Source organism: Loxodonta africana, chromosome 5, assembly GCF_030014295.1.
Source record: "Loxodonta africana isolate mLoxAfr1 chromosome 5, mLoxAfr1.hap2, whole genome shotgun sequence".
In the NCBI taxonomy this organism is placed as follows: domain Eukaryota; kingdom Metazoa; phylum Chordata; class Mammalia; order Proboscidea; family Elephantidae; genus Loxodonta; species Loxodonta africana.
The window spans coordinates 73,956,454-73,971,735 of NC_087346.1; the positions used below are offsets into that span (position 1 = coordinate 73,956,454).

General features: G+C 46.1%; 1 protein-coding gene across 2 annotated transcripts; it reads right to left on the bottom strand.

Moving 5' to 3' along the window:
- Nucleotides 1-1,333: 1,333 nt before the first annotated feature.
- On the bottom strand, nucleotides 1,334-14,163 carry PRDM8 (PR/SET domain 8). Of its 2 annotated transcripts, XM_064285664.1 has the most exons (8): nucleotides 12,708-14,163; nucleotides 12,341-12,387; nucleotides 10,335-10,403; nucleotides 9,270-10,083; nucleotides 8,771-8,905; nucleotides 6,237-6,457; nucleotides 5,057-5,288; nucleotides 1,334-4,690 (listed from the first exon to the last, which is right to left on the bottom strand). In XM_064285664.1, the coding sequence occupies exons 6-8, from the start codon at nucleotides 6,453-6,455 to the stop codon at nucleotides 3,117-3,119; spliced, it is 2,025 nt and encodes a 674-aa protein (XP_064141734.1). In that variant the 5' UTR covers nucleotides 6,456-6,457; nucleotides 8,771-8,905; nucleotides 9,270-10,083; nucleotides 10,335-10,403; nucleotides 12,341-12,387; nucleotides 12,708-14,163; the 3' UTR covers nucleotides 1,334-3,116. The 2 variants fall into 2 exon arrangements, with proteins under 2 accessions (XP_064141734.1, XP_064141735.1); XM_064285665.1 differs by lacking the exons at nucleotides 8,771-8,905; nucleotides 9,270-10,083; nucleotides 10,335-10,403; nucleotides 12,341-12,387; nucleotides 12,708-14,163 and having other exon boundaries at nucleotides 6,237-6,493.
- Nucleotides 14,164-15,282: the final 1,119 nt, after the last annotated feature.

The following is a 15,282-nucleotide window of genomic DNA, read 5'->3' on the forward strand; positions in this document are numbered from 1 at the left end:
GCAGGACCAGCTGGGCTGTATAATTGCATGACCCTCTGACCCCATTTCCTCCGCAGCAGTGTGCAGGCATTTCCCAGGTCCTAAACTAGCCCGACAGATGGGCGAGGTTATGGAACTTTAGAAGCTCCAATCTGAGAACGTACAGATACAAGAGAGAGTTTGAATACGTCTGAAAGCTTGAAAATGCATCATTAAAATATGTTTCTGAGTTTGTCTTGGCTGAAGGCAAAACTAGGCTTTGGGCACACTTTCCGTACTACTTCCCGCCAAAATGGTCTTGTGGGCAGACTGATCAGCATAGCCACCCAGTCCTAAATAGTTTGCCAGGCTCCATCTACCTGGATTGCCTGGGCAGTAGCTCAGCCAAAGCTCGGCTTTCTTCCTGGTTGTGTGATTAAGTTAATGACTATCCAAAAGAAAACAGAAGAAGTTGAACGAGTGTCTACATGTATCCTTCAGAAAATCTGATTCCAGCTTACGATGAAGTAGTTTTCAAAAAACAGTATTTGTTTACCTTTTTGTAGTTCATCCCTGTCTGAATACCCAGCAGGAAATGAAGTCAATGGTGTTGAAGAGAGGATTTTGAAGAGTTAGAGTGGAAGGCAAGGGCATTCAAGTTTCTTGGAAAGTTAGGCCGCAGGACAACATTGGTTGTTAGTTTGTTTCTAGAGATTTTTGCTCTAGAGATCCACTCACTAGTGTCCCATGTATGGATGATTTAGTCTACATCTCAGGTATTATGATTTGGGGATCCCTTGAGATTCAGTTTCTACTTTCCTCAAATATTTTTCTCACTTATTCCCATGAAATTCTCTTAACAACAAATCTTGGTCTTTTCTCTAGAACACCCCCTTTACATTTAATTAGAGCCTAGTAAACTCATCAGAAAAATAATTTCCCTAGTGTTAGTACTACTTTCAAGAGAGCATACCCTGCCTGACCCATTTTACAGATGAGAAAACCAAAATGCAAGGAAGTCAAATTATGCTAATAAGTAATGTAGGGTCCCACTAGCCTACTACTGGTCATGAATAGCAGAGTTAGAACTGGAATTTTAGACCCTTTCTCTCATCATGCCTTACTGGGATGAGTTTAGCAGATCATCCAAATGTCGCCTAGGAAGACAAAAACTGAGAGACGGCCTCAAAGAAACATAGTTTAAAAGGAAAAAAAAAAGTGCCTGGATGATCTTAAGAGAGCCTACCTGCTTCCTCCCCAATGGGAGTTATGCTCCATATGGATACATCATTTTGCTCTACCCGGCTCCCTGCCCTAATCATAATCTGTCCTGTAGTGGTCTTAATACAATGAAGACTTTAAAACCCTTTTAAATAAAGTAATTGAATAGCCTGCAATGAGACCTTTGTCAAATTTCCATTTCAGGCCTTTTTACACGTGTCCTTCTGACATATGGGAGGGTAGGCAGGATGTGAAGGAAGGAGAAGAAATGGGAAAATACACCACCTGGAACAGATCAACAAGTAGAGTAACTGCTTCTACCTCATCTATAGAGTGACTGAGAAGATGGCCGTGGATTAAGGGTCCCAGTGCCGTCGAGGTCGAGTTGATTCCGATTCATAGCGACCCTATAGGACAGAGTAGAACTGATTAAGGGTACTCTACCCTTTTTTTACCCTAAGACCTAAAAGACCGTCACCTGTTTTGTTTTGTGCCTGATAGTTGCTGGACACACCACATACACCTACATATATATATACCCCATTTAATTAGGAATTCTTGTCAGTGTATGAAGAGTACAGAGGGACTTTTCGTAACTCCCATGTGGGGACAGGAAGCATGTCATTTGTAGAGCAGCATTACAATGTTTCAAGTCTAGTTTTGTTTCAGGGCCTGTGCAGCTGTTTAAGCCTTTGGAAGGAAAGCTGAGCCCTGCGATATACAGACCATCACTGAACCACAGTCACTTCAACATGATTTCTTGGTAGGGGGGGAACTCTCCGCAGGCTCTCCTAATGGATAGTGACAGAACACTGAAAGATCTTGGACTAGGAGATACTCTTCTGTGTAAGAATCACTAGTAGAACTTTAAGTGGACTTTTCATCTGATATCCCTGATCCAGGCCTGAAAATTGTTTGTCTCTGGCCATTTGTGAAGATGCTAATTACTCCACTGCAGAAAGGAATGTTGACATCCCAATGATAAGTTAGCTGCATCGCAAGCATCCTTGTCTAAATGATTTGTTCTTTGATCAAGAAATCCAGCATTTTCCAGCTAAAGACTTTCCAAATGATAATCAAATCTGGTCTCGCCATTTAAAGGCTCAAAATTTGCTTAGAGTAAAATAAATTTAAGCAGGGCAGCCCTTAGTCACCAAAAAATCAAAAAAAAAAAAAAAACAATTTCCCAATAATTGCTTTGAAGAAAATAGTCATTTATTGTCAAAGCATCCAACATACCCGGATAAACTATAAAGTTTAATAAATCTTTCCAGGAAAAAAAAGAAACACATAACTATTCAGACTTCATTTCACTGGCACAAAATTACACTTTGTATTAAAAGGAAATACATATTTACATAATTGATGACATTCTTCCGTGAAGTCCATAATCATTTCATGATACATGCACTTCCCCCTGGAAACTTAAACTGAATCATAGCCCCCTTTTTATTCGTTTTGTTTATTTTTGTAAGAACGCAAACTGTCATCCAGAAATGCAGAAAGTATCTCACCCTCCTCCTTTACTTTATATCTAAAATAAAATTTGCCCTCACATATAATTATTACATCTAAACTGTAAGTGCTTAATAATTTAAGTAGAAACGTATGACAAATGCATCAATATGTTGCAATATATGACATTTTAAAAAATGTACCTTTGTTTTTGGGAAAGTGAAAATGCGTGCATTCAAAAGAAACCCCCCAAACAACCCACCCAATCAAAAAAATCCACCATCCTGTCTCGAGTGTGTGTGTATAAACACCTGGATGAGAAGGCTGTGTGTGGGTGTGCGCGCGCGCGCGTGTGTGCGTGTGTTTGCGTCTGAATGCAGTGTTTGAGGGCTCAAGTTGGCGGTGGATGTCCTCCTGTGTTCGTTCCTGCAGGTGGCTTGACTGTGCGTGTAGGCGCGTGGAAAGCCGGGGTCCTTTCGGTGTCAGTTATGCGAGGTCATGTGCCTAGAGAGGTGGTGGCGCTCCCTGAAGGACTCGTTGCAAATGGGGCACTTGAGTTTCTCCTCCCGCCGCCGTTTCACCAAGGGCTCCATGGCGTACTCTTTTTTGTGGTGCGACCTCATGTGGTACACCAGGTCGGAGGTCATGCGGAAAGAGGCGTTGCACTTGGCGCACCAGTTCTGCGCTGGCAGACATAGGGAGGTGAAGGACGGTGGCAGCAGCGTCAGCGCCGAGGGCAGCTGCAGCTGCAGGGGCCCCGCGGTCGCCGCGGAGCTCTTGGGCCAGAAGGCGGTGGCGTAGAGGAAGGGGCTCTGCTTGGGCAAGCCTGCGCCGCCGCTCTGCAGGGCCCCGCAGCCCCCGTTCAGGTCCGCGGCCCCCGGCAGCTTCACGGCCAGAGGGTCGGCGGAGGCGGGGTAGAGTCGGGTGGGACCCACGCCTTCGCCGGGGTGGCACGGCTCAAGCGCGCCTAGCTTCTGGCCCAGCACCAGCGGGGACAGCTGCGAGAAGGAGCGCGCCGGCTGCGAAAAGGCGCTCTTGCGCTCGTCCGACGCGGCGCCCTGCCCGCCGCCCGCGGCCCCGCCGCCAGCGCCGCCGCCCGCGCCGTTGCCGCCCGCGCCGCCCAGCTGCGGCACCGAGGTGAAGGCGCTGCCCCGCGCCGGGCTGCCGCTCTCCAGCCGGCTAGGCAGCGGGCCCCCGGGCCGCGGGGCCAGCAGCTTCTCGGCGCCCGCCGGCGACGCGGCCGCCGGCGTGGAGGAGCCGCCGCCGCCCGCGTCCTGGTCTTCGGTGGCTGCACCCCCACCGTCGGGGGCCGCCTCCTCCTGCAGGCCGGTCGCGCGGGCCGCCTTCTTCACCTCCACGAAGGCGCTGCGCTTGGCCTCGCCCGTCTCGGGGCTGGGCGGCGCGAAGAGGCGGCCGTTCTCTTCCAGACCGAAGTAGCTGCCCGAGGCGCGGTACTGCTGCGGCGTGCACACCAGGTCCTCCTTGGAGGCCGGCGGGGGCCGCTCGGCAAAGCGGCCCCGGCCCCCCGCCAGCCCCAAGCCGCCGCCCTCCGCTGCCTCCTCGGGGAACTTCCTTTTCCCTTTGCCGCCGCCGGTGGCGTTGCCGTCGGGACTCAGCTCCGCCTCCTGGTGGCCGCCGCTGCTGCCGCCGCTGCTGAGGCTCCGGGCTGGGGAGCAGCTGCTGCCTCCTCGGGAGTTTTCCAGCTCCCGAGCCAGGTTGTGGAAGTCTGTGGAGGGCTTCGCCGTGCCGCCGCCGCCGCCGGCTGCCGACTGGTTACTGCTCTCGGGGGAGGGTGCCGGGTAGTGGTGGATGGGGCCGGCTTTGCAGAACTTGGGGCCCGGGCCCAAAGTTGCCTCCTGTTGCTGCTGCTGGTGGTCTTTGCCGCCGCCGCCGCCGCCCCCGTGGTCCTTGGTGCCCACGCCGCCGCCTTGTTCGTCCTGAGGGCTCAGATCTGCGCTATGCAGTCTCTTGGGGCAGCGGAAGCGCAGATGCGCCACATAGGGGAACTCAAACTGGAAACGCTGGCTGCATTCCAGGCATGTGTAAGGGGACGACCCTGCATAGTGAGCAGACACCACACACATACACACGCACACCATATGATTACTCAGCATCGCCCCCAGGCCAGTTTGCATCGACCCCTTCATAAATCCACCTTCCTGTCTCAGGGCCTGAGTCTGTCAGACCTGATTTAACGTTTTCTTCTGATTTGGGGAGCAATGTAATTAAGCCAATTGTCCCCCCGCCCCCCGACTTATCCTCACCTATCTGCCCAGCTGCATTCCGGACTACATCTCAGAAGCTTCCTACGAGACACACAAAAGGAGAAAAGGAGGGCCCAAAGCGCCGGGGTGAGCCCCGCTTCTCCTCCGTCTCCCTCCCGCTAGCAAAGGGCCCACGCGCAGGTCGAGAGCCAACCTACCATTCATTTTGTTGTGGGATCTAGAGGGGCAGAGCAAGAGTAACTCAGTCAGTTCTTTCCCGTACCAAACAAGTAACTCTTCGTCTTTGGCAATTCTGCGGAGGGAGCGGTAAAATAGCTGTCCATTTTTTATATAGGCTTCAAGGTTCTGTTCTTCTTTATCTCTGGCTGATTGGACCAGACGCAGCCACATGAGACCTTCTGAGGAACCATTTGCTGCTGATGTGTCCACCTACAGTTTTAAAAGAGAAGAAAGCAGACCAGAAGGAAGGAGGGAAGGAAGAGAGAAAGAAAAGGAGAGGGAGAAAATGAAGCCAGAGAAAACAGGGCCATTTCCTCTGAGATGAAGCTTCCAAAAACTTGACCCAAGTTGACACCATCCTCATGTTTGCAACCAGCAGGCAAGAGAACCATCCTCTGAGTTGCTGCATCAACTCAACCACAAAGATTATTTGAATAATCTTTTTATATATTGGTTGAATACCAAATAAGGAAGTTTCTTCTTACAATTTAAATTTCCATTAGTCTCTTGACAATTTAATTTTAAATTATCCCACATTACAAAAGTGTGGGAGAATTTTGCTTACTTTGGAAGTAAAAAGCAAGCTTGGATCTTAGAAACTATTCTGTGGCACCCATATTCCTAATTTTGACTTGAACAGTTAATAACTTTTCTTTATAAAGAAATAATAAAAAGTGAGAAGTCTTTTATCTTCAAACTTAAACCTGTGGACTTAATATGCTTTAAGATCGAAATCATTAACATTTTTATTTAAATACACAGTCTGGGCACTAGCTAACATTACCATAGAAAGTTACCTAGACCTCTGAAGTTGGAAGGCAAACATACCTAGTATTTACAAAAGCATTTACCGAAATACTTAGTATGCAGATAGCCTCAGCCCCTAGAAAATCTCCCAGAGTTAAGAAGTTGTGTTCAGGGCCAGGAAGGCCAGAACTGAGGCACTGGTTTACTGCATGCATTCCAAATCGAATAGTGTCATTTATTCCAGAAAATTGACAATTTGAGTTTGATTTTCTTTTTCCTATGTTTGGAACACTTGCATCATTGCATTTCCTACCCTCAGAATCTGTCTCAGCTTGTCGTAAGAATGATACTACAACCATTTTTAACAGAACATTGCTTTCACACACCTGCGCGGCATTGGTCAAGACTTACCCGGAAGATATAAGGAACTGTTCTCTTGTCGGTAGACTTCAGAGCTATGAAAGCTATGCTGTCATAGAGGGAAGTGTGGCTCAGGACACAGGGGCCAAATATAGCATTCTCTGGGATGTCACAGGTGGTGTAAACGCTTGTAAAAATATCTGTCAGACATTGTTGGACAGCCTTGGCATCTCCATCCCAGATGCCTCGCTGGATGCCTGATTCCTCCATCACTGGAGACAGATACACAGACAACGAACAAGTTTCATTACTCCTTACCACTATGAATCCAGGCAGAACATTTCACTACAAGACAGATTTTTCTTGAACTTGCCTGATTTTTGTGTAGCTCTTGTTTCAAAAGTAACCAAATGGCAGATTAAATCTGGCATCTTTTGAAGATGCCAACTAAAATGTGCTTTCCTTTCCTACTTTTGTTTGTTTGTTTTTTATTTGGAATAGAGAGCTCTGGAGTGCATTGCTCCTTGAGAGAAAGAAAAAAAGAGAAAAAAGGCTGGGAAACAACTAAGCCATTTTTGCATTACCTTGGCGGAGGATGGGGTAGGCTTTGTGGGGTAATGGTGAGGGGAGAACAATACTTTTACTAGCCTATAGACCTTCCTAACTGAAACTTCTAACCTGTGGGGAAAAGTTCCTGTCCTTTCCTCTTCTGTACTGAACTGGGTCCCCGGGAGCTGATGTTTTTTCTTCCAAAGAGGGGAGCGGCACTAAGGATCAGGCGGAGACAGTGGAGCATGGCAAATGGATTTCAAGTGGAGGGTCAGGGCCACTGATTCCATGTCAGCTAACCTTTCTCTGCAGCCTACAAGAGGGGCTGTATGTCTGCTCATTATCATAATCCAGCACTGTCCCTCGGAGGCTTTAATTAAAAGCAGCAAGCAGAGGTAATTATTTTTTTTCTCGACATGCTTATTTATGGATGAGGGTGAATCCCAGTTACCTTGTTATACAAGAGGGTGGGTTGAGTCACATGTGGCTTATGAAGTGAGCAGGTACAGGGCAGGCCTGGAGTGTCCCCTGTCTGAAATATCGTATGTGTAATGACTGGTGAATTCTGGCTCTCCCAGACACCTCCATCTGAGCAAGAGGGGGCAGCCCCGCTTGAATAGTCCTCAGTGGGCTCTCCCGCTGTTTAATCAACAGCAATTTAGAAAGTAATGCCCCAATGGAGGGCTCTCTATTAAGTTGTCATAAAGGGACATTTCCCCTGCCTCTTCCGCTGGACACCCACTAAAAGACTTATCATTAAAAAAAAAAAAATCGAACAACCGACCAAAAAAAAGAAAAACCCAGGTATTTAAATTTTTTAACTGACTTTGAACTAGCTGCATTGTTCACTTTTCCTGACTTATCAAATGTTCCCCCAGGCTGCTTTTTCCTAATAATGTTGCCATAGATAATAAATTCATGTGTATTTTGTCTAATTTAAGAAGCAGGAAAGGGTAGAGCTAATTCTTTTCCTGAGAAGCTGTTCATTATGGGACACTATTAGTAACGTCAATTTTTACCTTAGTGTTTATTAGCCAATTAATCTTGCACATGTGATTAGGAGCTAGGGGTGGGTTTTGCATTTCTTTCCAGCTAACAGACTGAAACTTGGGTCACCCTCTTTCCATTTGGATTCTCTGTTGCAACCCCCAAATGTCGAGTGTTGGGCTGTATCTGCCAGACAGCAGACATAAAAGAAAATACCTATCAAGGAAAAACTTTATCACGCTGCAGTGCCTATAGCTGGGCATTTTTACCTCACACAAGGTAGCCTTCCTGATATCCAATTGCAGATAAAATACAATGAAAAACAACAACAAAAAACTTCAGAATATCTCATCTCCCTTTCAACAGAATCCTATTCTCCCCTTTTCAATTTCTTCTAATTGAGCGTTTTATCCTCCAATTTCTCTCTTCCTTTTTAAGTCTCTTTCACACAAGCGTTTCATTGTGCCGGGAGGTCGCCCCGTCTTCGGGCAACAGCCGGGACGCAGTCATTAAAATGCAGTTCTACCTAACAATACGGTGAAAAGGTCTTGGCTACGCCGCGCTAATAAGCGGTGGGTTTTGCCGGGGCCAGCGCTGCCAAGAGCTTTGCGCTAGTCACAATAACCGCTGGGGATGCCGACAGCAGTGGCGACAGCCTGGGTTCGACCGCCGTGCGCGGTCGCCTTCACCACCCAACCCTTCCGAGCTCTGCAATCCGCTCTAGGCCCCGGGTTCTCATTCGCCGGGGGGGTCCTTCTCAAAGCCGGCTACACTTGGCGAAAGCCGGTGGCTGCCGCCGGCCAATCTCCCTCCCCTCCCGGCGCAGGCATTGTCTGGCGGCTGCGCGCTTCCCAGTCGCTCGCTTCTCCAGCGAAGCGCTGCCCACCCGCTCCTCCTTTTGTATAATCTTACGGGTAGTACAAACCTCCTCAACAATTATTTTCCCCCCTCTGCAGGAAAATGAGGAAACGGGGGACAAAATTTTCCGCTGTCTCCACCGAACCTGCCTTCTTCCCATCCCCCTCCCGCGTCAGTACAAATAGACTTACCAGGAATAAGGTCAGGATCAAATCGCCCAAATAAAGCCACCTGGTGTAGGCGAAACGCGAACGTGTGCTTCTTTTTGCCTATTGTACTAGTGTATTTCCATGTCAAGGAGTGTTGGTGTGGCTGTCCTGTAGGCTCTGCGTAAAAGAGGAGAGAGTGAGATGGTGAAATGGGAGAGGGAGAGCGAGACGGAGAGAGTTGTACAGATGGACCCGATGCAGTGACTGACTGGCACGCAGACACACACTTTTTGTTTGCTGCACATAATCTGCCCAATGACGCGTGACAGCCCACGTCTCCTCCCTTTAACTCTTTGCTGGGCTGGGCGCTCCCTCCGGCGCAGCCTGCCTCGCAGCCATCTCCCGGGCCTGCCTGCGCTCAGCAGGTCCTGAATGCCTTTGCCGAGTGGCAAAGCCTCTCTGAGCGCCTCCGGGCCCTCTGAGACTCTTAAAAAAAAAAAAGGGGGGGGGGAATCAGTTTCGGGGTCGAAAAGGGAGGTACCAAAAAGACTGGAGACAGACTTTTTCTGTTTTGCTTGGAACTTGGAGAACCTCTGGCCAAGAGCGGGCCACCCAGTGCGCGCACGGATCCTGCGCCGATTTCCCCGGAGTGTGATTTCTGCAAAGGGGAAGGAGGGGGGCGACGATTAGGAATTCACTGACCACTGACCTGCCACTGCTTTGCACAGCTAGTTACCTCGAAGGCGACAAACGGATGCCAGTTTTTTGCAGGGACGCCCGCGATACTAAGTCCTCCGAGCAAGATTCAGAAAGAATACGCTTTGGTGAGAAACTTGCTCAGCCTTCCTGTGGAACCGAGATGGGTTAGCCGGTGAAGGGTGGGAAGCTAGGACAGATATCTGGGTTAGGGGGTGGGGGGGTGGTTCGGAAAGCCCAGGTGACTGGACTCAAGCTGTTCCTGTTCTCCCACCCTCTGGTGCGCTCTGCTTAGTTTCGAGCGGAGGCGGGGGGGGGAGGGGGTCCTAGCATGGGGTCAGCCAAGACCAGGCGGCCTTGGGGTGAGAAGAAAGATGGTTCAAAAAGTTTTTTTGTTTTTTTTTTTACCGCGATGGGCTCGGGAGAGCTTTTCGCGTTCAGCTGGTGGTGGATAAGTGGATGGAGTTGCCACTGCCGTCTCTGGAGCCTCATTTGTGCACTAAGCCACTTAGAGGCGCTGACTCCCCTCTCCAGTGCAGCATCTGACGCTAATGACTTGAGGTCTTTGACAGCCCGAAAGTCGACTCCTTCTACAGGGACCGCAACACGTTTTCGCTAGGCGATCTCTGGGTTCTTTTTCGTCGCTCAATTCTCTACTCCTAAGGGAAGAAAGGCCTTTGAGTGGTATAGGCGCTCCCACCCCTCCAGCTCCACCCCCACCTTCACTACATTGAAGTGGACAATCTGTCAGCTTAGCATAAATCGGATTGCGTAGCCGGCCAAAGTGAACGAGGCAGAGTCTCAATTTAAGGATGAGACAGCCTCTTTTTTACCCATCCCCCCCCTTGTTAAAATAAGGTAAGTATACTGGGGATTGGCAAAAAGGGTCTTAAAAGAAAAAGGTGCGTACCGTGTAAGTTTGACATCTCTCCAGAGCACGGTGGGATAGCAAGGCTCCGAGCGCCTTTTCTCGAGGGTGCTTGTGGTCCAAGAGAAAGCAGAGAAAGATTTTGCCACTGAGAAATAGGAAAGTGCGGGGAATTTATCACGTACTGAGTTCCCTTCTCCTTGGTCTCTCTCCCTTCTTCTCCCCTCCCGCTCCCTTCTCTTTTCCACCCAGCAGTGGTCAGTCCCGCAATGAAGTTCAAGTCCTTCTGATCGGACAGAGCCGGCTGCCTCGGATTAAGCTGGCAGTCTGAGAAGGAAAGGCTACAAAATCGCCATATATTATGGACAAAGGGATGGTTCTCCCTTCATTACCAGGCTAGCTACTGACTTTTCAAAGAAAGCTTTTAAACTTCAGTTTCCTGTCATCTTAAAATATCATTTCTCTTCTGCAAGTGTGCTTAGTTTTAAATAGTTAAGCTGAGGACGACTCATCTAGTGGCCAAGGCTCTGTGCCATGGGGACTCTTGGCTGTATGTAAGAATCTGCAGCTGTCATTAGCCTCCAATTTCCTTATGGCTTGCTGCCTCATTGAATACCAGATTCATCTCTCTCTGATCAATGAAAACATCTTCTTTCCCCTAACCACTTGTTTAAAGAAAGGAGTAGGGGATTTAGAAATGTCAAAAATACTGTCTCAAACTTCTAGAAAATAACAAGGGCTGAAAAATAGTGGCCAGATACTCAGTGAGTTCAGAGAAGAGAAAAAGAGGAGAAAGGGCAAGAGAGGCACAGGTGTAAATGACAGTAAGGTAAGTAAGGGAAGTGGCCATGAGACAGCTGCGGTCCCTGGAAACTGCAACCCAATACAAGTTAAAGTGTTGGGGTGGGGGGAGAGGGGAGGTGGGGAGGGACCAGAGGAGGCAGAGTTTGGGAGCCTAGTTCCATTGGTTTGTTGAAAAGAAAATTCTCTGGTGCCTTCTTTTACTGTTATTTACAGAATAAAGAGTTAGCCTTTTCCAGGAAAAGTCACAGGTTTCAATCTATCCATGCAAGCTACTAAGAAATAAGTTTTAAAAAATCTTCTCGCATATATTGTAAATATAAAAGCATCTACTTCATAATTCCATAACTTGGTCATTTAGAACACCTTCAACTCTAAGTAGAAAGCATTTTTCTTTTGCTTAGCCTTTCCCTTCTTAAATATTGAGGCATTTAGACTGGCAACTTTGAGGTACTGAAACCTAGGCTTCTGTTAGCATACAACGAGGAAAGAATGTTTTCTGTTCTTAAGTTGGGGGTGATGGAGCTCGACTTTCCAAATGGAGAAAACAGCTGATTCTATGCATCAGAAGAGAAGTTTATTGAGAATTTGGTCCTTACATGATGTTTCTTCTAAGTTTTACTTTTTTGCCCTCTTCATTATATTCCCCCCTCCCTGCTTTCAGATAAAGGTCCCTAAATAAAATAATTTTAAGCATCTTATGAATCCAATCTTTTGTTTTATGAATTAAATAGTATAACAAAAATAAAATCCCAAAAATATGGGTAAGATTACTTTGAAATTTCTATTTGGGGGATTTTCCAGTATTTTAAGTGGTACACTTCTTGCTTGGTAATATGAATGGTCTAACTGACAGTTGTTAATAGATGGTAAAGAATCTCTCCAAATTATTTTATTTCTCTAGAAATTTATGGGCTAAAATGGCACATAAACTACTTTGAAGTCACTCTGCATTATTAGTTACTGGAATTCTCTGGTACAAAATGAAGGGTTGAGGCATTTATTCAGCCTCAGACATTACTGTAAAAATGCACCTCAGTCAATCACTTTATCTAATTCACACGGAACAATGGGTTTATGCATATATTTGAAGCTCTTTACTCTGGGATTTTATTTCCAATTAAAGGACTAGAGCGATGACAATGAACAGTGAGGATATGTCCACCTTGCTCTAGTTTACAAGGCATCTTGCACTCAGAGAAAAAATACATGTGTGGACAACTGCATTATTGTTTTGCAGGAGATACCTGAAGAGGGTTTGATGAATGATTCCCGTAGCGGTGCCTTTTTAGACCTAAGTGAGAGGGTAGAGAAAGGGAAAGAAAAGAAGTACTATTATTAGAGAGCATTAGAATAGGAATGCCTTTTCTCCTCCCAGGAGAGAGAAACAGGGCCCAAAATATCTCAACTTCTATGATAGGTGTCAGGTGAAGTCTCTAGGAATCCACTGAGAAAGATTATCCTGTAAGAATGAAAACACATTTTTCTTCTTCTTCTTCTCTCTCTCTCTCGGTCCTGGTTCATCTCTCTCTAATCCTATTTCCAAAGCAATATACCAGCAAAAGCGTGGTTGTCACAAGATAATGGAAATTCATAGTAAAAACAAAAACTCACTGGAAGATAAGAGGATGCCAGTGAAGCAGACGGTGGCAGCTCTCTCTTAAGCTTATTAATTTCCTGTAGGGAGGTCACTGGAAGGGACTGTGAGAGTTGGAGGAGGCAGAGAATGGAACTTCATGGAAGGGTATTGCCTTTTCTAGCCTCACCATCCCTAACAGGGAACACTGTAAGGGATAAACTTGTACCTGAAAGAGAAACAAAAATGTGTGGGCGGGGGGGGGAACACCAGTCCAGTGCAGTGCCAAAAATGTTCATATTCATTTCGTATTACTTTGCCTTTAGCAGGAGAATGTTATTTGTTTACCTGTTTCTTAAAAAGAAAGAGTGAAAGGTCTTCTTATTTTTTTTAACATCTTGGTGGGTCAAGAAGGCTTGAGCTGGATAAAGGTTAACAGGGACACAGGGCATTTTGTTTTTTATAAGCATACATGGCAAGCTCAGTTTTTATCTGTCCTTCACCCTAAGTATTGTGGTTGGTTCATTGGGTGATAAGTGAGTGAATATTCCCTGGGCTGGTCTTGGAAGAGTCAGAGGTTCAGGGGTGGGCAACTTTTTAGCCTTTGAGGAGGAACTCCAGGCTCCCAACTGCAAAGATCATTACTCTTAACTCATACTTTTCTGTGTTCTGTTTTCCCTTTTTCTCCATAAAAAGTAGCTGTTACCACTGCTGCTGCTGCCACCACTACTACTATTATTGTTGTTATATTCTGTCCTTTTCAAGCTTAAAATTTTCTCTCTGAGAGATCCCACATTTCATTTGCACTTATGTTAGAGTTCACCTGGGAACCGGACAGTCTTTGAGAGCTTTGTTTAATTCAGCTTTGTTCCCAGATTTGGGTTATAGTCAACTGGCTTAATGACTTTTGAGTATGAGCCCTAGCAGGACTAGCGAATTGTGGTGATATTCGGAGGCAACTATTACAGATCGGAAATCAGTGTCTCATGTTCACCTGTACAAGTGTGACCTGTGAATCACAATATCCAGCACCTTACCACCTGAATTCTCCCAATTTATATACCTCTCCCCAGATGAATGTCTAGAGATCTGGCAAGGAACAGGCTGGTTTTCTCTGAAATCTGCAAGTTACAATGTCCCTCACAGGTCCAGATACCACAGTCCTTGGACACTTCTCAGTATTAGGGTGGGTGGGGAGAAGGAAATGTAGGCAGGGTCACAGTCAGCCACTCGTCACACTCTAGCCAGAATTTCAGGCAGACTGGGGATTACAGGGTGTTTCCGAGATTCAAATGGAAGGGGGCATGAGATTTTGAAAAGACCAATGCCAGGCCTTGGAAATGTCACTAAGTTGAGTGACTCTACTTCAAATTTCTTTACACAACCAGGAGAAGGAAGATTGTTTTAAGACTCAGTACCTGAATTCCACCCATTTCCCTTTCTGTTTTTTGGCTGTGTGTAATTTCTGAGTTAAAAAGAGAGGTTTTTATTGGCACACAGTAGGTACATTCTGGGGAGACTTGATTCCCTGGCCCCTGCTCCCAACTAGCTCTCTGAGGTGTGGGCTTAGATTGTGTGAAGCTGGACTACTATGGGTTGAGCGGCAGAAAGGACTGAGGGAAAGGGGTCTAGACAGAAAGCTCACATCCCTAGAATGTTATAGCTTGGAATCAGTCCACGTAATACTTTCCTGATGCCCGAGGAGAGACACATCTGATTTTTTCTAAGGAAAGGGAGGAAAAAAGAAAAGATTTGGGGAGTAGGTATCAATTAGTAATCACAACAGCGATGATGCACAATGGTTTGTTAGAGCTTTGGAAATACAGTTTAATTTTTTTCACAAAGTATTCTCCCATATCCAAACTGCTCCCCTGTTCCCACTACCAATTGAACTGCTTGAGTGAAAACTATCTTTCGTGATTTCCTATTCAAATAAAGCCCTAGTCAAATAAACTTCCTGTTCAAATAAATAAAAAGAAAAGCCTATAACTTTCAAAAGATTTTCAAAGGCACTTAAAAACTATGAGTATGTCTTTCCTCAGTTTTAATACTTGAAGAAGTGGTCTCCTAAAGAATTCAAATATCAACTAGTCACAAACAATATTTCTTTTCACCATGACTACTAGATAATACCTGATTTACATTATGATGTGGAGGACATAACAGAAAAGGGGATTGAAAATTATATTTGCTGTCCTGAATTTACTGAGTGAAAGGTCACCTCCCAGACTGATTTCTTAGTCTCTGGTAATGTAAGCATAGCCAACAGATAATTCATAATCTCCTCTAAAGCTCCTAGGAAAATTAAAATGAATAATATCCAGGTTTCGCAAGTTCACAAATCATTCACAAATTCCTAATAGAAGAAATAACATGGAATATAATGACTTGGGTGTTGAGATTTCCTAACAGCCTAGAATTCAATTTAGGTCTGATCACACATGGTCCTGTGTTTGTGTGTGCTTAAGGGGTTGAGGTGAATGTTGTTGAGGGTAGGAATACAAAAACAAACAAAACCTTTCAGGATTATCATTTTCTTCAACTGCACGTCCATAAAATAGTCAGTGCTCCTGGTTGCATGTTTTCATGTAAGACGTTTTTGAGAAAATAGTT

Excerpts from the sequence above, each read along its gene's own strand:
- PRDM8 (XM_064285664.1), bottom strand. The coding sequence starts at position 6,455 with ATGGAGGAATCAGGCATCCAGCGAGGCATCTGGGATGGAGATGCCAAG. Across the intron at positions 5,289-6,236 it reads CAGTTCCTTATATCTTCCGG|GTGGACACATCAGCAGCAAA; the intron begins GTAAGTCTTGAC and ends TTAAAACTGTAG. Across the intron at positions 4,691-5,056 it reads ATCCCACAACAAAATGAATG|GGTCGTCCCCTTACACATGC; the intron begins GTAGGTTGGCTC and ends CTCACTATGCAG.